The 27,153-nt window shown below is 38.2% G+C and overlaps 1 protein-coding gene across 3 annotated transcripts in view; it reads left to right on the top strand.

Moving 5' to 3' along the window:
- LOC114289135 (uncharacterized) overlaps positions 1–26,899 on the top strand; it is a 28,148-nt gene extending 1,249 nt beyond the window's left edge. For 2 of the 3 annotated variants that reach the window (XM_082907678.1, XM_082907679.1), the window contains exons 4-12: positions 23,710–23,783; positions 23,866–24,002; positions 24,140–24,374; positions 24,588–24,795; positions 25,353–25,423; positions 25,503–25,580; positions 26,279–26,366; positions 26,455–26,510; positions 26,612–26,899. In XM_082907678.1, the coding sequence (XP_082763804.1) occupies positions 23,710–23,783; positions 23,866–24,002; positions 24,140–24,374; positions 24,588–24,795; positions 25,353–25,423; positions 25,503–25,580; positions 26,279–26,366; positions 26,455–26,510; positions 26,612–26,676 (1,012 nt within the window). In that variant the 3' untranslated portion in view covers positions 26,677–26,899. Of the gene's footprint in view, positions 1–23,478; positions 23,517–23,709; positions 23,784–23,865; positions 24,003–24,139; positions 24,375–24,587; positions 24,796–25,352; positions 25,424–25,502; positions 25,581–26,278; positions 26,367–26,454; positions 26,511–26,611 lie in introns of those variants that run through there. The other variant, XM_082907680.1, reaches the window with a different exon arrangement.
- Positions 26,900–27,153: the final 254 nt, after the last annotated feature.

Here is a 27,153-nt window from a genome sequence, read left to right as displayed (position 1 = left end):
AAAAGTTTGAACATATTGTTTTGGATGATTAGAAATGGCCACCTTGAATCAGTTAAGCATCTCTGTCTTTCTCTTTTTAATGAATTAATTATTTATAGTTTTCTTGTTTACAAGTTGTACTGGATCATTTATCTTTTATGTTTTGTCTCTTTTCTTTTAATTGTTTTATAATGAGCTGTGTGTGTGTTCAAGGTGTTACTATTTTCGACTTCATTGTAGTGCGGTCATATGACCTGGTTTCAGGTAAATCTCTCGGTTTGCAAAGATGCAACATCTATGATTGCAGATATATTATAGGTGAAGAAATGAGAGGTGATCGCACCATAATTTGGTGGACCCTCTCAAACCCTTGGGGTGGTAGGAACCTTCCTGTAACATTGATGGGAAGGGCTGGGGATGGTTTGAAATAAAACAAACTTCACATGACACAACTCCTGTTTCTAGCACTAGGACAAAATTTTACATTCCTTAATGAGCTAAGATTAGCTCTAATATCACCCATTTCTATCTTCTTGACTCCTTTCCCTTCCAAACATGATACATAGTACCAGCAAGGGTCAACCTGTAAACATAATCTGTAATAGCCTTACCTCCACACTCTTCAGCAAAAGTCAGGCATTCTTCTACCAGGAAGAATTCTCCTCAAAAGAACAGTCCAAGTATATGCTGAAAAATCTTAACAAAAAAATAAATGATCGTTATCAACCCATTGCACAATACACACTTGTTTTCAGAAACAATCCCCCACTTAAACAACCTATCCATTGTAGCCAGTCCTCTCTGAACAGCAACCCATTACACAAAGCTCCACTTAGGAACATTTTGAGGAAACCATGCCAATTTATGTCAAGGGACGATAGGGTATACTGTTTGAATTGCTTGCCAAGCTATTCACCATTACTAGAGGGTAGCCAAAACACGGAGTCAGGCCTATTAGGATTCAATACAAAGCTAGCAGGGTATTAGCTTCAATCTCAGAACAGCAACCAATTGCACAAAGCTCCACTTAGCAACATTTTGAGGAAACCATGCCAATTTATGTCAAGGGACGATAGGGAATACCATTTGAATTACTTGCCAAGCTGAAGCCACAGTATATTCACCATTACTAGAGGGTAGCCAAAACACTGAGTCAAGGCCTATTAGGATTCGATACGAAGCTAGCAGGGGTATTAGCTTTAATCTCAGTAATAACCACTCTTCTACCTCTAGGCCACTTCCAATTCCGAAAATTAATGATAAGAGGAAACTTTGCTATTCAAAGCCATGCCCATATGAAAAGCAACCCTTTCCCCATATTTCTTATTCAAAGGACCCAAGGGATGCCAATTATCAAATCGCGGAAATGTAACAGTCCCATCACCAATGATATATTGATCAAAGGCTGCCCCACAGCTCTCAGTTCAAAAAACTTCCTGACAGTCCAAGATGCCCCAGTAGGAAGACACTTACCCTTAATTACACAAGTATGGACCCACTTAACCCACAAAGAATCAGCTTTCTTACTTAAAGCCCACAAAGGTTGTCTTAGCATAGTGGCCTTATTCCACTCTCTCAAATTTCTGAATCCCAAGCCCTCTTCAGCCTCTGGTGCACAAATATGCATCCACTTCACTTTTGCACTGTAGTACCTTAACTCACTCCCTGTCCGCAAAAAATTCTTCAGAAGTTTGTCAATACTACACAATGCAGTCTTTGGCAATAGAAATATAGAACTCCAGTATACTTGAATGCTGAATAAAATGGAGATTACAAGTTGTACTTGGCCCCTATATGATAGACATATTTAGTGGTCCAACTCTTAACTCTACCTAATATTTTGGACTTCAACAATTCACAGTCCTGGGAGGTTAACCTTGTAGATACAAGAGGGACTCCCAAATACTTAGTAGGGAAATGCCCTTCAGGAATTGTTAAGATATTTTTTAAACTAACAGTCATAGTCTCAGAAACCCCAGCAAAAAATATAGCAGACTTCTGAAGGTTAGGCTTCCACCCTGACATATAGAATAATTCCTGCAAAGTATCCTGAATTAACTGAAAATAATTCTCATCGGCACCACAAAGGATGAATAAATCATTAGCAAAAGCCAAATATGATGTTTCAAGCCTCACAACAGAAAACATTACACACTGCCTGATCCAATCCACAAACACCTCAGGAAACCCCATGGCCACCAAAGTATCAAATAAAAAATTCCAAGCAACTGAATCATATGCCTTCATGATGTCAATTTGAATAGCACATCGAGGCATACCATCATCTCTAAGATAGTTCTTCACAACTTCCTGCCTTTAATAAAAGCTGATTGGGCCACACCAACCACATAAGGAAAAACCTTATAAAACTCTGAATTGCTAAAACTAAATCCCCTCCAACAACATCCCAATTTTTCTGTTAAAAAAAAAAAAACAGCATTATACCCATCAGGTCATGGGGCTTTATCCCCGTTGATTGAAAACAAAGCAGCCCTTATTTCTTCATCACAGACAGTCTGAACTAAGCCAGTTCATTAGGAACTTTAGACTGAACAACTGTAGCCAAGCAACTTCTAGCATCCTTTTTTTGCTCAAAAGGAGTACCCAAAAAAGATTCTTATAAAAATCAATGATGCCATGCTTAATCTCTTTGGGATCATCCAGAAGCACCAACCAAACTTAGAATCCTGTTTTGCATCCTATAAATATTAACTTTGTGATGAAAAGACTTGGAATTTTGATCCCCCAAAGCAAGCCATTTTACCCGAGCCTTTTGTTTTCTAAAGGACTCTTGAACAACCAGCAATTCAAGGTATGTGCAAAGAAGGTTTTAACTTCCAACCCTTTCTTATCTATTTGAGAATATGCCCCGTTATTTAAATTTTTAAGAACAGGCTTCAACTGTTTCAATTTGAGATATAGTCTAGCCATAGGAGAACCAGCCACATCAGCCAACCAATGAATTAGCAAGTAAAGAAGGAAAACTCCAATGTCTCATTTAAAAATCAAAGAATTTAGAGGGTTTCCTTCTATTTGGATCATACAAAAAACAATCACAGTGATAGGGCAATGATCTGAAATACCTGGAACATGCATAACAGCTTCACAAGTAGGAAATTGATCCATCCAAGCCATATTCACCAAAGCCCTAAAATCCTACTTTTATTATGACCCGAGCCACCCCTTTTATTTGACCAAGTAAACCAGCACCCTTTAGCAGCCAGTTCTTCCACTTCAATAGCCACGATACATATATTAAAATCAACATCAGCAACAGCTTCAAATCCCTCAGTTTGGTATTAAAATCACCCAAAGTTATCCAAGCATTGTCCCGAAAACAAACATGTAAATATCGTAGCTCATACGGCAATCGTCTCCGATCCACAATAGGCAATAGTCACATAGACAATAGTCACATAGACAGTGTTCTTAAAACCATAGACAATAGTCACATAACTAAGTTTTTTACTAACTAAACTCTAATTCAAAACAGTAACGACTTGGTCAGACTTCATGAATTCAGAAACTTATCAGGTTCCAAGCCAAAATTACTCTAGCAATAGGAAGAGATCCCATATTATGAACATTTACCTAATGACAAGGAACACAATGACTAATAGTAGTATCCAAGTTCGCAGACCGAATTTTGGTCTCCACTGTACCCAACAAATCTAATTGATGATCAAGAATCAAGGATTTAACACCTTGCTGCTTAACAGGGTCATTAAGAGACCCCTAATATTCCAAGAACCAAACTTCAGCCCCACGTTTAGGCACACCGCCCCCTCAACTTTAGGCTTCAATTCCTGCAACTGATCATTTTCAATCATCTGAGCGAATTACTTCAGCATTGGAATCCTCCAAAACATCTTCTCCTTCCACAAACCCATGAGAAGGCCCACGTGTAAGGACGAAGATTTTCCATTCAAAATAATTCAAAGGCATAATCATTGTAAGGACGAAGATTTATATCAATCATTCTAAAAATATCTTTACTTTACAACCACGTAAACCACCAAAAACATGACACGTGTATAGCACTATCCGGCAAAGGAATCAAAAGTACTCACATCACTCGCACTTGGGCCCCGGGTGTGACTTCCTTTTAACCCCATCCATACTCATGTCCACAAGTACAATAATGGACGGTCCAGATCAGCACCAGCCCCCCCCCAAGTCACACCACTCACACCAGGTTTTTTAATTAACGCCCTTGTACGGCCGGTGTGAGTTTACTGTTTATCTCTACAAAATGCTTCGCCAAGCCTCTTTCCGTTTCTATGCCAATAATGCTTTCCTCACCTACCCACAATGCCCTTGCCCAAAAGAACAACTCTTAGAACTCCTCCAATCCCTTCTCCAACTAGCCTGTTAGCCATACTATATACTTGTCACAAGGAAGCTCCACGAAGATGGAAACCCTCACCTTCATACCATGGTTCACCCCCAAGCATCATGATTAAGCATACAATCAGAAGCACTATCCAAACAATTGTCATCTTGCCCCATAGCAGACACAATAATAGGTAGAGTTGGCAAAACCTTTGCACCAGAACTAGACACATCTCCAGCTACCACATTCAAAATTTCAAACATGTTAGAAACCTGGGACATGCTTTGCTTCTTGCCAAGAGAAGCAATAGAACCAACTAATTTCAACATAGATCCTTGTGCCAAATATCACATGCAGATTTAGGACAATCCAATTTGAATCCCTAGCCTTACCTGTACCTTCTTTCCTAAACATTAGAACCTCATTATGCCTAAACACCTTAGAACCTCATTATGCCTAAATATCACATTAGAACCTCATTATGCCTAAACACCTTACACACTCCACATCTACTAGGATGTCATGGATACTTCAAAGTAAGCTTAGCAAAACATAAGTCAATGGAGTCAGGCAAATCAACATTAACATCTACTTCAATGCAAATCATAGCAAAATTTAATTTTTGACAATTTTCCGTGAACATATCTACATACAAAGGCTTTCCAACTGCACTAACCACATAACTCAGGCCCTTCTCATTCCATAGTTCCAAGGGAACATTAAAACATTGAGCCCACAAAGGTACGTTAGTAGATGACTCCTTCTCCAACTTCATATAAGGCTACCATTGCTTCAGAATTATCAATTTCCCTCCAAAGTGCCATGGACCAGCTTCAACTTGTCTGTAAGCTCCATCCTTCTTGAATTGAAAGAAGAAAGAGGACTGCTCATTAGAAAAAACCACAGCCAAACCATACTTAGCTCATATTTTAAAGGCAATGCTCTTCACAGCAAAAAAATGCAACTTCTTATCCAAAAAGTAGCCCACTATGCATTCATTCCATCTCTCAACACCAAGGTTTTTTACTTCCACCAGAAAAGACCATGGACCAGCATCAATAGCTTGTCTGTAAGCTCCATCTGTAAGCTCCATCCTTCTTGAATTTAAAGAAGAAAAAGCCTTGCTCATTAGAAAAAACCTCAGCCAAACCATACTTGGCTCATATTTTTGAAGGCAATGCTCTTCGCAACCAAAAAATGCAACTTCTTATCCAAAAAGTAGCCCACTATTCATTCCATCTCTTAGCACCAAGGCTTTTTACTTCCCTCAAAAGAGACACAACCACCTTCTTATTCCTTAATGAAGGAGGATAATAAGAGAAAGACATTCTTTCATACTTCTGTTCCTTTGTAAACAACTTATTTTTCCATGAAACAGCACCAAAATCTTGACCAGTCGTGAACTTATCAGGTTTATCAAAACCTAGACTCCGGTTCACTTGCTAGTCGTAACACTTTGCTCGAGAATTCTGTTAGTTCTCACTGGGATTTCTTCTCTCACTGTTCTCTTTAACAACTTTCATCTTATGCATGATCAATACTCTTGCAGGATCACTTACCATGTCCATTGTTTACAATAGGGACATTGTTAGTGATTATTATCCAGAATGAATTAGTCCAATCTTAAGGTTGTGACCATTGGAACATAGAAAGGAATAAGTAGAGCATGAGAATTCTGCTAGTTCTCACTGGAATTTTTCCCCTCACTGTTCTCTTCAAAACTTTCATCTTTGTTCGTGATCAAAATACTCTTTCGGGATCACTTACCTATTCTCCATTGTTTTACCATAGAGACATTGTTAGTGATTATTATCTAGAATGCCCAATCATTTGATCCATTCTTTTGAAGGCGAACAAATGGTGACTCTTAGCATCCTGAGGAACTCCCACGACACTGGCAGATGGAAAGATATACCCATCTTTACTTCGGGGTTATTAGTCTAGCTCTTTCATTCCATAGGCATAAAGGATATAACCTGTTGTTTCAAGAATGGCAATTCTTGACACCAAATTCCTCGAAATACCTAATGTGGGTATCTATGTTATGCTTGACACGTGGCAAGCCCTACAGGCATCACGTCATCACCATCACACTTCCACGTGGCAAACCCCTGAGGCACTACAATGAGTTGGGGTTGTATGCCTAGCCTAAATGGGGGCATTCACACCACCAAGTATGAAACCAAAGTCACAATTCACTTTGATAGCTCTCTATGGTCCTTAACTCAAGAAATATATTCTCTACCCACTCACCCCAGCTCCATAGCAACATAGTTGGACTCTTGGCTCACGTATGTTTGGCTCACCAACATTTACTTAGCTGCTTAGGATGAGCGCTTGGCTCACTCATGCACTCACTCTCTTGGTTGCCTAGGTTGGGAGCAGGACCTAGGCACTCTTGGTTGGGATCATTAGAGGATTATGGATTAAAAGGCTAAGACCTTGGGATCGTCAAGGTCGTGTAGTTGTCTCCCTGCAATGACAGCTCCCCCCTTTTGACCTGGCTTAGAAAAAAGGACGTTGACCTTACACTTACACCTGATGCACATATGATACGCCTCTCAAGATATCATACCTACAGCTGCAGCTCCTATGATGCAACCTTCCCAAGGACTTGAATCATAGGACACAGCTATTAGGGATGATATCACCCTCCTGTCGAGTCGAGGAGAACTCACCACCACCTATCTAGAGGTTGTTTGGGCTCCAATACTCTTGGAGTTAACGGCATCATAAGTGCACCCAAGAACAACAAGAATTGATATACAACTAAGTGTTCAAAGTCTCTTACTGCCACCCCTTTCCTCTCTAAGCCTGCCTTAGTCTTCTCATCATCCTCCCCCGGTGATCTCAAGCCATTGAAATGCCTACCATCTTCCCAGAGGTCAACGACCAATCGCCTCTAATCTCTACAACCCACATTATACACCACTGGGGAAGAGTACACCTTTACATAGCACCCAAAAAGAACACCGAAACCAGCACAGCGGCATCCCAAGGTGGCAGTAGGGAGGGAGACTCTAGTGGAGACCTTGGAACACAACCCCGATGGCTTTCTGGAGGAACAATCTTCTCAACCGGCCATAGTGGAACAACTCCGTGCATTAGTCTCTCCAACAAAACTAACAACTCTTGATAGATGCCCACACTAACCTTATATTTTGTGAACAGCTCCTAGGTCTCTCCTTCAATTTTGTGAACAGCGTGAAAAGGAAACATCAATCCATCCTACCCTACATATGACTTCTTAAAGTCCAAAATCTAAAAATCATTTGCTTATGATAATTTTAAGTCAGAATTAAAACAAAAGTTAAATGAGAAATATCCCTCAATTTCTAAGAAAGATTTAGATCAAGTATAAAAAAGCAATTAAAATGAAGATGATCCAGCTCGTTGAGGCTGAACAAGTTTCCTCAGAAGAAGATAACTTATTGGACCCAATCTCTTAATGTTACTTATGTCCATTACCCTCCAAACTCACCACCAAAGATACCTACTCAAAACCTTGATGCTAACTACTTTGACACGTGTCAAGGTGTTGATCTCAATAATTTGTGATTTCAAACCCAACGCAAATATCTCACATGACAACAAATAACTTAACTTTCGGGTACCAACACATTCTACATCAAAAACATATTCCTAACAAAAGCAAGTTATTCCAAAGCAAAACTAGCAAACAAGACCATGTGATAAAAAGACTCTAGCTCATTATCTCTTCGGACTTCAAGCAATCTTCAAAACCAATTTATTTCTTAGGTCTATATAGCGATAGCCCAAAAGAAGAGAGGGACAGAGAAAAATTTTAATATCAATTTTATATTTGTGAAATTAGTGAAGTGTGAAGCTTGTGAATATATGTTGTGTTTGGTTTGCTTAGAATAGTGTGATAGTTTGTAAGTATTTTATGTACTATTTCTGTTTTGTGTATAAACGCAAATATCTCACATGACAACAAATAACTTTCGGGTACCAACACATTCTTTATCAAAAACATATTCCTAACAAAAGCAAGCTATTCCAAAGCAAAAGTAGCAAACAAGACCATGTGATAAAAAGACTCTAACATTATCTCTTTGGACTTCAAGCAATCTTCAAAACCAATTTATTTCTTAGGTCTATATGAGCGATAGCCCAAAAGAAGAGAGGGCATAGAAAAATTTTAATTTCAATTTTATATTTGTGAAATTAGTAAAGTGTGAAGCTTGTGAATATCTGTATATGTTGTGTTTGGTTTGCTTAGAATAGTGTGATTTTATGTACTATTTCTATTCTGTATAATATAATTATGTTTTATGGCAGTTCTTATTCATTTTTACTGTTTACGTAGATTAAGATATTATCAAGAATTATTATAAAAATTAGAAATTCAATATCCTCAGTTACGCATTTTACCTATTGAAACTTGGGATAAACAGCAAAGAATAATATATCAAATTTGGAAATGTCAAGACCTTTTAGATATGTTGTCTTCAATATTAAGATTTTATTTTACAATTATTAAGATTGACTACATGGGACTCCTTTTGGTATCAGAGCCATTTCTATATTGGAATTCTTAAATGTTCTTTAAATGATTAATAAGATAACCAGAGTAGCACACAAGTCACAGAAGTCTGTAAACCATTAGATCATTTAGGCAAGGAGCCGTGTTAAGATCGTGAGAGCTTAAGAATATTTAAGATGTTTTCCAATATCTTAACTGGTGAAGGTTCCTCTAGTAAGCCCTTAGTGGTTAATCAAAGTGATTTAGAAATAGAACACATTGAAGAACAATTATTTAAGGGAATTGTCCCACTATGTTGGGCTCGAATTCAACTGCTTTGGAATATCAGATGAATTTAGAAATCAATTGGAATCAATCTTACAAAACAATTATTATATTAACTATTCAAACAAAAAGATATAATATGGATTCAACTGCTTTGAATTTAATGGATATTTATCGTATTTACTACAAAGCTATGACAACTTCTTGTCCTAGATTCAAGAATACAACTAGTCTACAAGGATCTACAATCCTTTTCCAATCACATCAAGCTAGATCTGAAATTATAGTCCTTAGAGTTATAAAATGGAATGAAGTTTTATTAACAGATGGTGAGGATGATGACACTTGGCTCATCGATAATGCTATACACATACATAATACTCACACACAAACTAATCCCGACCACATTATACAAAATCCAAATGGATCTGTAGTATTGCAATTTCAGAAGTCTCGCTTCTTACGAGCTAGATCATTAAGATCTTCAAAGTCCACCCAATTTCACCTGCACAAACACCGTTTACTTTACATCATCATTCCATAAACACACACCTCTACAGGTTACTAGGCCACAACCAAATCACATTGCTCACACTGTCTGCCAAGACTTTAATCACTTCACAAATGATATTGGTTTTGATATCGAATTCCCTATCAATTAATAATATTGAAGAAGAATTTCAAATAAATCACAAGACACTAAATGAATATAATGCACCATATAATTCAAAAAATTAATTATTTTTCAAACGATCCCACGCTCAATAGGAGTCCCAAGTAGTCAAATCTTGATATTTCCAAATTTGATATAATATAGTCAACCTTAATGATTGTAAAATAAAATCTTATGTTGAAGAAAACACATCTAAGGTCTTGATATTTCCAAATTTGATTTTCTTTGATGTTCATCCCAAGTTTCAATAGGTAAAATGTGTGCCTGAGGATATTGTATTTCTAGTTTTTGTAATAATTTTTGATAATATCTTAATCTATGTAAATAATAAAAACGATTAAGAATTGGCATAAAACATGATTATATTATACAAAATATAAATAGTACAAAAAATACTTACAAACTATCATACTATTCTAAACAAACCAAACATAGCATATACAGATATGAAATTGAAAGTAAAATAGCATACTATTCACACCCACTAATTTCACAAATATGAAATTGAAAGTAAAATTTTTCGATGCCCTCTCTTCTTCTTGGCTATCGCTTATATAGACCTAAAAAATAAATTGGTTATGAAAATTGCTTGAAGTCCGAAGAGATAATGCTAGAGTCTTTTCGTCACATGGTCTTCTTGTTTGCTGCTTTTGCTTTGGAATAAATTGCTTTTGTCAATAATCTACTTTTGATAAAGAATGGGTTGGTACTAGAAAGTTTTTTGTCGTCTTGTGAGATATTTGCGTTGGGTCTGAAATCACAAATTATTGAGATCAACACCTTGACACGTGTTAAAGTAGTCATCATCATGGTTTTGACTAGGTATCCTGCTTTTGGTGGTGAGTCCGGAGGGCTAGTGGACATAGGTATCCTGCTTTTGGGTAAACACTGAGAGATAAGTCATCTTTTTCTTCTGAGGAAACTTTTTCTGCCTCAGCGAGTTAGATCATCTTCATTTTAAGTGCTTTTTTATACTTATGATTTAAATCTTTCTTACAAATTGAAGGATATTTCTCCTTTAGCTTTTGTTTTAATTCTGACTTGAAATTATCATAATGAAATGATTTTTATAAAATTGAAGGAGAAAACCAGGATAATGATTGTTTGGAATGGAATAATTCTTGCACCATTTGGTAGCAAATTGACGGGTTAAGAACAAAACATTGTATTATGAGGATATGAAGTAGTGTATTGCCAAGCCACGATCCAAAGAATTTTAAAGTCATGAATAAAATATAGAATTTGAGGGAAAAGAGGGTTGACCTTTTTCTAGTTAATTTCAAAAGTAAAGGTTTTTCTAGGAGAATATGGAAGTTAGGGCCAAAAGATAATATGGTTCAAGAGTCCTTTAGAAAACAAAAGACTCATGAATCCTTTAGGGCATCAAAGCCACTATATTTGGGATTCTTAAATGTTCTTTAAGTTATCTCAAGTCACTAAGATAACTGGACTAGTACCCAAGTCGCAGAAGTCTGTAAGCTGGTCATTTAGACAGGAAGCCATGTAAAGACCATGAGCTTAGACAGAACCACCTGTTGGCATCTACAGTTATCTCAATAGTAATGGCAAGAATATTTATGACATTTTTCAATATCTTAACAAGTGAAGGTTCCTCTAGTAAGCCCTTAGTGGTTAAGAAATAGAACACATTGAAGAACAATTATCTAATTGGACTGTGCTAAAGAAAAATATAGAACAATTATATAAGAAAAAAAAATTGAGTTAAAACAAACATATAAAATTAAAACAGGTGAACAAAATTTACCTGTAACACAGAATAATCAAACTTTTCAACTATTGGATACATAAGTATAACAAAATTAAAACAAAAATTCAATTATTTACATTTAGGATTAGTACAAGTTAACAAAATTCAATCATTTACATTTACATAAGTATAACAAAATTAAAACAAATAATTCAAAAATTCAATTATTTGCATTCAATTAAACCATTAACTAGAAACCAATTAAATAAATGAATAGTATGTAGACATCATGATTATGAGGATTCCTTATTGGGGATTAAATGTGGCTTCTTGTAAAGAAAAAACAGATTCGACGTCAACATCATGATCAACATCATGATTATGAGGATTCCTTATTTGGATTAAATGCGGCTTCTTCTTGTAAAGAAAAAACAGATTCGATGTCAACATCATCAAGATCTTCAAGCTGAAACGATGAATTGGCTAATTTGTCCTTTATTTTTATTTTTTTCCTTCTTTTCTCTGAAGACATCGCTTTGCATATTGGTCTTTTTGCCCCTAAATGTAACAACGGTCTGACTTCCATTGACCTTGCGTTAAAAAATAGCTCCATTTTTTTCTTTTGAGAAGAAGAGCCAGAAAAGAGTTCATAGCGGTGGATTTAAGCTACCATTTCTTGAAGTGGTTTTTCTTTTTCAGTCGGCAATAAAAAGATTGGCTACCTTTACATTTGATCTTGAAATCAGATATTTCACAAGCAGAACTAAGAAGTTTGCATTGTTATTCTAGTTGCTTAGGAATTTATGATGATTACACTACATTTCTAAGTTTTCTTCATTTCTCAAGCAGCAAGTGTTTTTTATTAGTGCTGCAACTGGAATGTGGATGACATTGTTCTTACAAGAAATAATGCTCAGTACCTTCATTCATTCAACAGCTCAATTCGGCTTTTGCAATGAAAGATCTTAATCTCTTGGTATTGAAGTTCTCAGATCCTTTTCAGGCCTGTTTCTATCTCAACCTAATATGATAAGGACCTGCTGTGTAAAGCAGCTATGACTGATTGATTGTAAGCTTGTTGCTTCTGCTGTCAAAATTAGTCCCCAATTGGATTGTGATGATCCGTTTCCTGATTTAGAACTCTATCAAAATCTTGTTGACTCTCTGAAATATCTTACTTTGATTAGATCTGAGAAGATATCATTTTGCATTCAAGGCTATTTGCATTCCTGGTCCACTCCATATTTCTGCATTTTTGGATGCAGACTTCGCTGCGGATTTTTGTGTTTATTTTGGACACCATCTTGTTTCTTGTTCTGCAAAGAAGCAACCTACAGTGGCAGATTATCTTCACTTTTCATCGGTTGCTCCTCCAATTCGTTGGTGTGACAAATATCTATGTGATTTCTCATCTCATAATCCTGTTTTTTCTTGCTTGCACAAAACGGATTGTGGTTTCACTTAGAAAATATGAGGAAGAAGAACTCCGAAAATATGAGGAAAAAGGAATATATTTCTGTTATATTCAAAACTTCTTATTTTACAAGACCAAATGACACTCCTTATATAGGAGATAATATTACAAACATCATTATAACCCATTATATGCCACTTACATATTATATATTACCACTATCTACCACTATCATATTATATACATGCCACTATCTACCACCAACACCACTATCATATTCTATACATGCCACTATCTACCACCAACACCACTATCATATTCTATACATGCCATCTACCACCAACACCACTATCATATGCCACTATCTTATTATATGCATTAACACAAATTTTCAGCACTCCCCCTCAAGCTGGTTTGAAGATATCTTCCATAACCAGCTTGCTAGTCAGCTTATCAAATTGCTTCTTGTGTAGTCCCTTCGTTAGCACATCAGCTAATTGTTCACCTGTTGGAAGGTAGGTCATACAGATTATGCCAGCATTGATTTTCTCCTTGATGAAATGTTTATCCACTTCTATATGTTTTGTGCGATCATGTAGAACTGGATTATGAGCTATAGATATAGCTGCTTTGTTGTCACAATAGACCTTCATAGGTGTCGGGTGAGAAAGCTTTAATTCTTCAAGAATTCTTTTAATCCACATTACTTCACAGATTCCATGGGCAACAGCTCTAAACTCTGCTTCTGCACTACTTCTAGCTACCACATTCTGTTTTTTACTCCGCCATGTAACTAGGTTCCCACCTACAAAGGAGCAGTATCCGGATGTTGATCTCCTGTCTGTAACACTTCCTCGGATGTTTCTTGAACAGTAAGCCTCTCCCTGGAGTTCCTTTCAAATATCTTAAGATCTTATAAACGGCCTCAAAGTGCTCTGCCCCTGGTGAGTGCATGAACTGACTTACCATGCTGACTGCAAAGGCAATATCAGGCCGCGTATGAGACAAGTAAATCAATTTCCCGACAAGTAGCTGATATTGTTCCCTCTCTTTGACTTCTTCAGCCTTAGCAGCTTGTAACTTCAAGTTAGGCTCGATCGGAGTCTCCACCATCTTACAACCAAGCATACCTGTTTCTCCAAGGAGATCAAGAACATATTTTCTCTGATTAACGAATATACCTTCCTTGGATCTTGTAAATTCCATTCCGAGGAAATACTTGAGGGCTCCCAGATCCTTAATGTGAAATTCTTTTGCGAGTTTCTCTTTGAGGGCTGCTAACTCTGCTTCATCATTACCAATTAAAATGATGTCATCAACATAAACAATCAAAATTGCAATTTTACTGTTTTTTGAATGTTTATAAAATATTGTGTGATCTGCTTGACTCTGCGAGAAGCCACAATTGATAACTGCCTTCCCAAAGCGTTCAAACCATGCTCTTGGTGATTGTTTGAGTCCGTATAATGACTTGTTCAATCTGCATACTCTGTCGCTTCCAAGTCTCTGCTCAAATCCCGGCGGTAGGCTCATGAACACCTCCTCTTCAAGATCACCATTGAGAAATGCATTTTTAATGTCAAGTTGATGTAGAGGCCAATCTGAATTTACTGCAAGAGATAACAGTACTCTGATGGAATTTATTTTAGCAACAGGAGCAAACGTCTCCTGATAGTCGATCCCATAAGTTTGAGTGAAGCCTTTAGCCACCAGTCTCGCCTTGTATCTCTCAACGCTTCCATCTGCGATACATTTTATCGTAAACACCCATTTACACCCAACTGTTTTCTTGTCTTTGGGTAGATCAACTATCTCCCAAGTACCACTTCTCCTTAAAGCATTCATCTCCTCCATGACTGCTAATTTCCAATTCGGATCATCCAATGCTTCCTGTATATTCCTTGGAACAAACAAGTGTGAAATCCTAGATGTGAAAGCTCTATGGTTTTTAGACAGTCTTTGATAGGAGAGGTAATTTGCAATAGGATGTTTAATGCAATTTCGGACACCTTTCCTAATTGCTATAGGAACATCAAGGTCGGAAATAGAAGGAATAGGATTACCTAAAATTTCGATGCCAGAACTCGGGTGGACATTCGGGTCATTAGGATGGACATTCGGGTCATTATTCCTCAGATGAAATCGCTTCCTAGTATAAACCTGAAGCTCAGGATTTAGATCATTTTGTAGTACTTCTCCCCTAAACAAGAATCTTCTTGACTAGGCACCATAGAACTTGGTTCTCCTAAGTGATCATTATCAGACAGATGTGGTTTTTGTGTAGGATAAATGACATTGGGGAGCGGGATAGAAATATCCCAAAAACGGTCTTCTACTCTACTTGTCTCCCCCTGAAGAGAAGTGTTGGGGAAATAGGATTTTGTTTCCACAAATGACACATCCATACTCACATGAAATTTCTTGGTTTGAGGGTCGAAACACTTATACCCCTTTTTGTTTGAGGAATAACCCAAAAAAACACATTTTATAGCACGGGGGTCAAGTTTTGAACGAAATTGACTAGGAACATGAACATAGGCAGTACATCCAAAAACTTTGGCGGGTAAATCAGAAAACAACCTCGTGTCAGGAAAAAAAGTTTTGAGACAATCGAAAGGCGTTTTGTATGTTAACACCTTTGTAGGCATCCTGCTTATCAAATAAGAGGCTGTTAAAATTGCTTCACCCCATAAATATTTAGGAACATGCATGTAAAACATTATAGCACGTGCTACTTCAAGTAGATGTTTATTTTTTCGTTCTGCAATGCCATTTTGTTGAGGGGTATCCCGACATGTAGATTGATGAAAAATTCCATTTTTTTCCAAAAACTCACCCAACTGCTCATTGAAATATTCTGTTCCATTATCAGAATGTAAAATACCAATTTTGGTTTGAAATTGGTTTTCAATCATATTGTAAAAATTTGTGAATAAATTTTTCACGTCAGATTTTTTATTCATCAAATAAATCCAACATAAGCGGGTATGGTCATCAATAAATGTAACAAACCATCTTTTACCAGAAAGAGTAGTGATTTTAGAAGGGCCCCAAACATCACTATGAATCAAATAAAAAGGTTTGGAAGCCTGGTAAGGTTTTGGCAAATAAGTAGAGCGATGAAATTTTGCAAAAATGCAACTTTCACAATGAAAAGAAGAACAATCAATCCCTTTAAATAATTCTGGAAATAAATGTTTCAGATAAAGAAAACTAGGATGTCCTAGCCTATAGTGCCATAGCATTATTTTTTCTCGAACAGAGATTGAACTAGTACTATTAAAGCTCTGAGTTTTTTTATTACTAACAGGTACTTCATCAAAGTAGTAAAGACCTTCAAGCATCCTAGCACGCCCAATCATCATCCCCGAGTTCTGGTCCTGAAATTCACAATGGGATTCAAAAAATGTAACACGACAATTAGAATCCTTAGATAGTTTACTGACAGACAAAAGGTTACAGGCTAAGTTGGGGACGTGAAGAACAGCATTGAGATTAATTTTCTCAGTTAGTTTAATAAATCCTTTTCCTGCAATAGGTGAAAAACTACCATCGGCTATTCTGATTTTGTCATGACCGGAACAAGGGAAATAGGTACTAAATAAATGGGAAAAACTAGTCATGTGATCGGAGGCACCGGAATCTATGATCCACGGAGAGAAGTTTAGGCAAGAGAAGGTTTTAGGATTTCTACCTGTTTGTGCCAACAAAACACTAGGAGTACCGGATGAGGAGTTGGATTTTATCAGCTTTAAGAGTTCATCAATCTGCTCTTTGTTGAAGGGACCTGAATCGGCTTCATTAGCGGTAGGAAAGCCACGATTTTTCTCTCCTTGTTTGCTGCTTTTCCAGTTGACAGGTTTGCCATGGATCTTCCAACACGTTTCACGTCTATGGCGAGACTTGTTGCAAAAATCACACCAGACCCGTGGCTTGTTGCAAAAATCACACCAGACCCGTGGCTTATCATCAAACCTGCGCTGGTAATTTGCAGCCTTGTTGGCCGCAGCATCGCTAATTAAAGCAGAAATTTCAATTGATTCACCAGTACCTTTTTTCTTAAGCATGACGCTCCTTCGGCTCTCTTCCCTTCTGACTTCGGCAAATACTTCGCCAATGGATGGGAGAGGAGGTCTGCCAATAATTCTTCCTCGCACTTCATCGAACTCAATGTTGAGGCCGGCAAGAAACTTGTAAATACGTCTGTCTTCCACAGTTTTCTTGTGGTGGTTGCAGTCGTCAACCGATTTCCATTCGTATGTGTTGAAGATGTCAAGATCCTGCCACAACCTTTTCAACGAATTGAAATATTTGGTGACGGAATCATCTCCTTGACGAATCTCTCCCAACTTCAAAGTTAATTCGAAAACTTGAGATTGATTTCCTAGGTCAGAATACATCTGACTAACATTATCCCACAATTCTTGTGCAGTAGGATAGCACATGTAATTAGAGCTTATATCCTCCTCCATGGAATTGACCAACCATGTCATAACCATGGAGTTTTCAGCGTCCCAACTGTCGAACAGCGGATCATTAACAGCAGGAGCCTTCTTGTCACCAGTGATGTAACCGATCTTTCCTTGCCCACGGATATACATCCGGACAGATTGTTGTTAGCATATTATATTAAATGATAGCATATTATATTCACCGAAAGGCACACTAGGGTCTGTCTGTAATCACTGTAATCATTTTATGCACTCAGGGATAGCACTCATGGATCATCCTGTAAATTGCATTTCTTGTAAACCCTAATCTTCTTTTATAAATAGGGGGTGATATTCTATCATTCCCCAAGCTGGTTACCCAAGCTTCATGGTATCAGAGCTACACCTCTAGGGTTAGGGTTCAAAACCGTACCTAGTTGGATCATCTGCTTCGTCGATCTTCAGCCACCGTCGTCACTCCGCTTCGTCTTCATCAGCCGCTTCGTCTTCATCAGCCGAGTGGATCATCTGCTTCGTCTTCGTTGATCTCCTGCTTCGTCGATCTCCTCAGGTCCTCAGCTCGTCTTCGTCTTCTCCTCAGCTCGTCGATCTCATCGCCCTCGTCGTCCTCAGCTCCTCTGTCGTCTCCGTCACTCGTCTTCGTCTTCCCCTCAGCTTCGTCACTCGTCGTCCCTCGTCGTCCTCACTGTGGTATGATCTCCGACTCTAGTATATCTACAAATATATATATATATATATATTGATATATATATATAAATAGCCTGATATATATATATTTATATATAGATATATGTATATATCCTGATATCTACATAAATCAAAAAAAAAAAAAATCAATATAAAAAAAAAAATCAATAAAAAAAAAAAAAAAACAAAAAAAAAAAAAAAACAAAAAACAAAAATGGTTTCTTAATTTTGTTATATCTTTATAGTGGTCATTGTGCCTGTTATATCACTACCACCTTCCAGGTTTGTGATTGCCCCTAGTTGTGTTGCGGGTTCGGTAGTATTGTATCCATGACAGATTCCACCAGTGTGTCCCCTTCTTCTCAAACACCAAAGAGTGAGAGTCCCATTCTACCTACTGCCATGATTGAGAATCCCAACCCTAGTCTGAAAATCACCACCTCTCTATTTAATGGTCAGAACTACCTAGCATGGTCCCAAAGTTTGACTATGTTTTTGAAGAGCAGAGGGAAGATGGGATATGTTGATGGCAGGATACAGGCCCCTAGTACCACTGACTCAAGTTATGAACAATGGGAGATTACCAACTCTTTAATTATGAGTTGGCTTATCCATTCGATGGTTCCAGAACTTGGTGAGGGCTACTTGTCTATGGAGACTGCCCAGGATGTTTGGGAGGCTGTGGCTGTTACCTATTCCCGCAAAGGGAATTTTTCACAGGCATTTGAGTTGCGCCGCTCTATTGAGAGCACACTTCAGGGGGAGCAAACTGTTCTTCAGTACTTCACTTTCCTCACCAACGGCTGGAAACGCCTTGATCACCTGGAAGACTATAAGCCCGTTTGCCCTACTGATTCTGTCGGGTACCAGAAGTTCATCGCACGGGAACGGGTCTTTAAATTTTTGGCCGGCCTAAATGTGGAGTATGATCCAGTTAGGGGTCGAGTTCTGAGTATGGATACTCTTCCTTCACTTCAGGAGGCATTTTCCTATGTACAAAATGGGGAGAGTCGCCGGTCTGCTATGATGTCCCCTGTCTCTACTGACCGTTCCGCATTACTGTCTACTCCTCGAGATGGCCTCAGCCTGCCTCATCCGTCTGCTGCTAAGGAGTCTGTATTTTGTGATTATTGCAAGAAGCCGCGGCATACTCGTGAGACGTGTTGGAAGCTTCATGGGACTCCATCCGGGGGTCGCAGTGATCGGTCTGGTTCTCGAGGAGGTCGGTCAGGTCAATCTAGGGGACGTGGTTCCTATTCCCAGGCTCATCAGTCTAGTGCCGTTGATACCCTTGATACTACTTCTACTTCTGTTACCCAAGCTTCTGATACTGAGCTGGAGGATGCTTTGTGCCAATTGTTGGACCGCCGATCTTCTACTGCTCTCAGTACCGCTTCCTCGTCCTTTGCCTGCTCAGGTAACTTAGCATCTTCTCCTTGTGCTTTCCTGTGTCATACATCTTTGCCTTGGATTATTGATTCTGGTGCCTCAGATCATATGTCTGGCTCCGCTGATCTTTTCTCTGTCTATAAGCCCTCTTCAGGTCAGGACAAAGTTAGGATTGCCGATGGAACTGTTTCTTCCATTTCTGGCAAAGGTTTAGTCCAAGTCACTCCTACCATACATCTATCTTCTGTTCTCCATGTTCCCAAGTTTTCTGTTAATCTATTATCCTTAAGTCGTCTTACCCAGGATTTGAATTGTCGTGTGACGTTTTTTTCCTGATCATTGTCTTTTTCAGGACCTTGTCATGGGGAGGACGATTGGCAGTGGTAGTGCAGCAAATGGTCTCTACTTCCTAGATCAACCTGACAAACTTGCTTATTCTTCCACCACGTCTTCTACTACCCCCGCTGATGTATGGCTGTGGCATCGGCGTCTTGGGCATCCCTCCTTTCATTTACTTAAGCATTTATTTCCTTCTAGTTTCGCAAATCATCATGTGTCTGACTTTCTTTGTGAGTCTTGTCAACTTGGAAAACAACATAGAGCTTCTTTTGCTCCCAGTTTGAATAAAAGTTTTGTTCCTTTTTCATTAATACATTCTGATGTTTGGGGTCCCTCTCGTGTTCTGTCTGTGAAAGGTCATCGCTGGTTTGTTACATTTATTGATGATTTTTCTCGTGTTACTTGGGTGTATCTCATGAAAGATAAAAGTGAGGTTTTCTCTGTGTTTCGCACTTTTCATAAGATGATTTGTACTCAGTTTGGGGCCACTATCAAAATCTTTCGTTCTGATAATGGCGGGGAATACATCGATTCTGGGTTAGGACAATATTTCTCTACTCATGGCATTATCCATCAGACCTCTTGCACCAATACCCCTCAACAAAATGGGGTGGCCGAACGCAAGAATCGGCATCTTCTTGACATGGCTCGGTGCATGTGTTTTTTTATGCATGTGCCTCGACCCTATTGGGGCGACGCTATTCTCACCGCTGCCCATCTTATTAATCGTCTCCCTACCCAGGTCTTGGCCAAACAGGCTCCGCTTCACGTCCTCCTCGGTTCTCAGTCCTTGTTTTCTATTCCTCCTAAAATATTTGGTTGTGTCTGTTTTGTCCATAATCACTCTCCCTCTCGTGGTAAGTTGGACCCTCGTTCCCTCAAGTGTGTTTTCCTTGGTTACTCTCCTACTCAAAAGGGGTATAAATGTTACCACCCTTCGTCTCGTAAGTGGTTTGTGTCCATGGATGTCACTTTCTTTGAATCCCAGTCCTATTTCTTGTCCTCTCCGGTGTCACCGTCCTCATTTCCGGGGGAGCCTTGGTGTGAAGTGAGTCCTGTGCCTCCTATGGTGGAACCAGTTGTTCTTGCACCACCCTCTACTACTGTGCTTCCTATGGTGGAACCAGTTGTTCTTGAACCCACTGTCACCAAGAATACGGACGGGCATGTTTATGTCCGGGACATAGACAGAAAACAAGTTAACTGGATACACGGGACCGTTTCTGCTACCCCACTGCCATCTCCTGCTTCTGATGAGAGTCGAGGTAACTTTGAATCTCTCGAGTCCATTGATCTTGATGTTCCTATTGCCAAGAGGAAGGGTGTGAGATCTTGTACTCAACATCCTATCTCACAGTTTGTATCATACTCTCATTTGTCATCCTCATATAGAGCGTTTGTGTCCAATATTTCCTCTGTTAGCATTCCTAACCATTTTCAGGATGCTCTTGCTACCTCTGAATGGAAACTAGCCATGATTGAGGAAATGAAAGCACTTAGGAAGAATGGCACTTGGGAATTGACTGAGTTACCTCCGGGCAAACGACCTGTGGGATGTAAATGGGTATATACTGTGAAACACAAAGCAGATGGGTCTATTGAGCGTTACAAGGCAAGACTTGTGGCAAAAGGGTTTACTCAGACATATGGCATTGATTATCAGGAGACCTTCGCACCCGTGGCTAAAATGAATTCAGTCAGAATACTTCTCTCTCTAGCAGCTAATCTAGATTGGCCGCTTTATCAGTTTGATGTCAAGAATGCTTTTCTCCATGGTGACCTCGAAGAAGAAGTATATATGGACATTCCTCCGGGTTTTGAGGATCATCAAACAGAAGGCAAAGTATGCAAACTTCGGAAGTCATTATATGGTCTCAAACAGTCTCCAAGGGCTTGGTTTGAGAGATTCACTCAGGCTATGATTAAATATGGCTTCAAACAAAGTCAGGCAGATCACACATTGTTTGTGAAACATTCCTCACACGGTAAGACTACAGCACTTATTGTTTATGTAGATGACATAGTTCTTACAGGCAATGATAGTGGGGAAATACCTCTGTTGAAGAAATATTTAGCTAAAGAGTTTGAAATCAAAGACTTGGGCAGCTTGAAGTATTTTCTGGGCATTGAAGTTGCTCGCTCTAAGGATGGGATATTTATCTCACAGCGAAAATATGTGCTTGACCTGTTGAAGGAAACTGGGATGCTTGGCTGCAAGGCATGTGCCACCCCCCTGGAACCCAATCAGAAATTAGGGGATGATGAAGGAGGAGAAGTTGTGGATAGGGGGAGCTATCAACGATTAGTGGGTAAGCTCATTTACCTCTCTCACTCCCGTCCTGATATTGCTATTGCTGTCAGTATAGTTAGTCAGTTTATGCATGCTCCTCATCAGATTCACCTTGAGGCTGTCATGAGAATCTTGAGGTATTTGAAGTCTGCTCCTGGTAAGGGTCTGTATTTTTCAAAGTATGATCATCTTCGTGTAGAAGCCTATACAGATGCTGACTGGGCTGGGTCAGTAACTGATAGGAGATCAACTTCAGGGTATTGCACATTTGTTGGCGGCAACCTAGTTACTTGGAGGAGTAAGAAACAGAATGTGGTTGCCAGGTCAAGCGCAGAAGCTGAGTTTAGAGCTATGGCACAAGGTGTGTGTGAACTTTTATGGATCAAATTATTGTTGCGTGATCTAGGTATTGATCAGACGGACTCCATGCGGTTATACTGTGACAATAAAGCCGCCATCAACATCGCTCACAATCCAGTTCAACATGACAGGACAAAACATGTTGAGATTGATCGCCACTTCATTAAGGAGAAACTCACTAGTGGTATCATTTGTACTCCCTTTGTCCAGTCTGGTGAACAACTTGCTGACATTCTCACCAAGGGAATTGGGAATAAACCATTTCATGACATCGTAGGCAAGCTGGGCATGAGAGATATCTTCGCACCAGCTTGAGGGGGAGTGTTAGCATATTATATTAAATGATAGCATATTATATTCACCGAAAGGCACACTAGGGTCTGTCTGTAATCACTGTAATCATTTTATGCACTCAGGGATAGCACTCAGGGATCATCCTGTAAATTGCATTTCTTGTAAACCCTAATCTTCTTTTATAAATAGGGGGTGATATTCTATCATTCCCCAAGCTGGTTACCCAAGCTTCAATTGTGACCAGCGGAGAAAATTATCACCATTTAGGCGGATGGTGGTGATTTGGACAGAGTGAGAGTTTGATGTTTTCAACGGAATGGCAGTGGCAGGGGTTGAAGTGGTTTCGGACGTGACTTCCGACATGGCTATGACGGTTTTAGGGCTGCTGTGTTTTTTGTAGCTCTGATACCAACTTAGAAAATATGAGGAAGAAGAACTCCGAAAATATGAGGAAGAAGGAATATATTTCTGTTATATTCAAAACTTCTTATTTTACAAGACCAAATGACACTCCTTATATAGGAGATATTACAAACATCATTATAACCCATTATATGCCACTTACATATTATATATTACCACTATCTACCACTATCATATTATATACATGCCACTATCTACCACCAACACCACTATCATATTCTATACATGCCACTATCTACCACCAACACCACTATCATATTCTATACATGCCACTATCTACCACCAACACCACTATCATATGCCACTATCTTATTATATGCATTAACACAAATTTCCAGCAGTTTCTTAAGTTGCTTCTTTGGAGCAAGTTGCAAGCCCTTACATGTCTCTTGGTTCCAGATGTTGGTTAGTAGTTAGTTACTCCTCTTCTTTTAACTGTTATGTGTGTGTTTGTGTGTGTGTGTGTCTAGTGTAAGTGAATGGCCTTAGAGCTGAGAAATGAACATTCAGTAGAGTCTGTTCTTTTGTTCATCTTAAAGTTCAATTTTCAGAAAAAGTTTTCAGTATTCTTATTATGAATTTGGAATATTAAATTCAGGCGAAAAACATTAAAAGGTGAACAAGATTGTAAGCAGCAGTGTGGTAATCTAGAAATGGATCAACGAAGCATTGGTTAGTGTCATACTTCAAATTCATTTTTTTTACATTCTGAAGTTACTTAAATAGCTTTAACATAAAAACATTTCCTAGACAGGCATGACAGACTGTTCTAGTAATGGTGTTGTCTGCCAAGCTTTTCTTAAGGCTACAAAAGCTCAGAAATGCTCAAATCATCATGAAACAAAGAGTGACTATGAAAGTATCAGAACTGCTCGAATTCTGGAGAACCAGGTCCCCCCCCCCCCCCCTTCTCTCTCTCTATATATATATATATACACATATATCTCTCTTTATTTCTTTCTTTTCCCCCTTTTTTTTTTTTGGTTCCATCTGCATTTTGATTATGTGACTCTTGATATGATGAGCAGGCTCGATTGGCATCGCTGGGACTGCACAAGACGATCTCAGACCTTCGATTGGCTTCGCCAGTGAACACTTATGTCAAGAAATACCAAAAAGTCGATTATGAATGCACTCCTCGGCGCTGTTCTGCTCGGTTGAAGGGAACAACTGCTGACTCAATAACATCTGATCAGTACATTCCATTGCAATGCTCCAATCGGTTAAGAGGGACATCTAGTGAACCAATATCACCACGGAAAGGTATGTGTAATGTACTGAGAGTAAGAGAATGGGTTGTGTTGCCTTGAACTTTTGTAATGAAACTCGACTTTCTTGAGAAAATAAGAAATATAAATACAGAAGAATCATTCTTCTTCTTTTTTTATGATAAATACAGAATAAGATAGGGAGAGAAGAATCTAACCAACCAAGACATTCCGCTAACTAACTTTCTGTTGTATCTGAGGTTAACAGAGAAAGTGAAGCTTTTTGGAAAGAGTGAAGAGAAGCTGCATAGTGAAGGAGACGAGAAGACATCTGCAAACAGACCTTTGGTGAGGCTAGCGGTGGGTACAAATATGAAGCTAGAGCTGTCACCCGATGTGTTGGGTCGGCGTTGCTCAAGCAAAAGCAGGGGCACTGTCTACCACCCTGTTTTCGGAATTTGCTGCCACTTTTGCAGGTTCTGTGCCTTTTCTTATGTGGGTTTCAATTTTTTTTAGCCAATTAATAATACTATATTACTATCCCACCTGACAATTGTCTGCATCAGATGAACAATAAATCAGAATACAGTTTTGCTCTATTTTTCCAATTTTCTATTTACTTCTCCCCACCTTTTTCTCTTTGGGTTGGGCTGAGATTGTTTCTTGTTACTCTCATCATGTTGACATATTTTAGAAGGAAATGACAGTCAACTTGATGATTGATTTTGTAGGGAAATATTGCACATCGATGTTACTTGTTTTGGATGATTAGAATCAATGGCCAGCATAAATTAGATGAACATCTCTATGCAACCTTTTATTTTTTTTTCTCTTCTTTTAATTGTTTTATAATGAGCTATGTGTGAGTTCAAGGTTTCTATTTTCGAATTCTTTCAAGTGTGTCAAGCTTCAATGTGAAATGATTTTAGGTTTAAATCTCTTGGTTTGCTAAGTTGCAACAGCTATGATGGCAGTTTGATTACAGAGACATTGTTAGTGATACTCATTATCAGTTTGAAATAATAAAATGCAGGCAAAAGACATTGTGTGTTGAAGAAGATTGTAAGCGGTGTGGTGATCTAGATATGGATCAACCGTGCTTAGGTTGGTGTTATACTAGAAGTTTTTTTTTTACATTTTAAAAATACTGTAGATGTGACATTTACAAACATTTTGTACACAGGCAAGACAGACTGTTCAGTATGTCATTCTAGCAATGGTGTTCTCTGCCGAGCTTGTCTCAAGGTTAGATACGGTGAAGGTAAGCTGAAAACATGACTCAAGAAATGGTTAAAGCCACATTCTGATCATGATCACATTATCCTATTATATTATATAAAAGCTCACAACTCAGCACAATTTTTTGATGCATTGTCTGCCACAATTTTGATTTCAAAAAATGCCCATAGAATTGCTAATTAGATAGATAAGCGTGTCCCAAACCAATATTTCTCATCCCATCCAAAAATTTAGATATAAAATTACACATGCATAGCGTGTCCTAGGGCTGCAAAAGAACCGAACTGAGCCGAGCTTTGCTCAGGTTGAGTTTGGCTCGTTTACTTATCTAGCTCGTTTATTAAGCTCGAGCTCGGCTCGTTAACATTAATAGAACTAGAGCTTAGCTCGGCTCGATAAATTTTTTTTAATATTATTTATATTGTTTAAATAAAAATATTATTTAATATATAAATAATTTATTTATATTATTATTTATATATATTTATTATTAAATATTATTTAATATATAAATAATATATTTATTATATAATTTAAATAAAGATAAACGAGCCGAGCTTATGCGAGCTCGAGCTCGGCTCGTTTACTAAACGAACTGAGCGAAGCCAAGCTGAGTTTGTTCATGAACAGTTCGGTTCATTTGTAGCCCCAGCGTGTCCCATCCAAAAAGATAACTAAGAATCTACTATTTTTTTTTTACTTGACTTGATTATCTGCCAGAAATGGAGGTGGTGAGAAGAAATAAGCAATGGATGTGCCCTCACTGCATAGAGGATAAAGGAATTAAACCATATTGGATATGTAACAGGTACATCTATTTTGCCGTACAATCTTGCACTGTGTATTTGTGGAATTTCTTGAAAATCTCCATGTTTTTATGCTCTTTTGTTGAATAGTTCATTGTGCTTAAGGAAGAGAAAGAAGGTTCCAACTGGGGTTGCTATATTCAAAGGTGTGTCCTAGTTAACATTTTTCAAATTCATGTTTTTGCCATCATCCAAATTCAACTCCTATTAATTGTATAATTTCTGTTTGGTTGGATTGAACATGTAGCTCGTGAGATGGGATACAAATCAGTTGCACATCTACTAATGGATGAGCTTCAACGAACATTGTAGATGAAGAGGTAGATAACTATGCGCATGGGCGGTGGGGCCATGCATGAAGTAGTGGGTTCAATTGAAACCACTGGACTTTGAATTTTTTTTTTAAGAATTATGTAGCAGTGATACCATTAAATTTGTTCAAATTAATTCTATGTTTATTATATTTTTCACTATTTTGTTTTGCACGCATAACTATTAATGGTTGAAGACACTTATATGGATACTATTACAACAACCATTATCTATGTCACACATTAAATATCATGTAAAAATATGGTAAGTGTAGGCCTTATTGACATAATAAATATGATGACATCATTTTTTTTAATAATGATATAAAAAAATACATACATAATTTTTGTATAAAATGATGTAATTTTTGTATATAATGATGTAATTTAATATTTTTGTGAACTTTTTTTTTTTTATAAATTTTATCACACACTCTCTCTCTCTCTAACACAGTAACTGCCTCGACTACCACTACTA

Source organism: Camellia sinensis, chromosome 15 (genome assembly GCF_055761805.1).
Source record: "Camellia sinensis isolate YWXY chromosome 15, ASM5576180v1, whole genome shotgun sequence".
Classification (NCBI taxonomy): domain Eukaryota; kingdom Viridiplantae; phylum Streptophyta; class Magnoliopsida; order Ericales; family Theaceae; genus Camellia; species Camellia sinensis.
The sequence above is the reverse complement of the archived record's forward strand: the minus strand, read 5'-3'. Positions and strand labels throughout refer to the sequence as shown.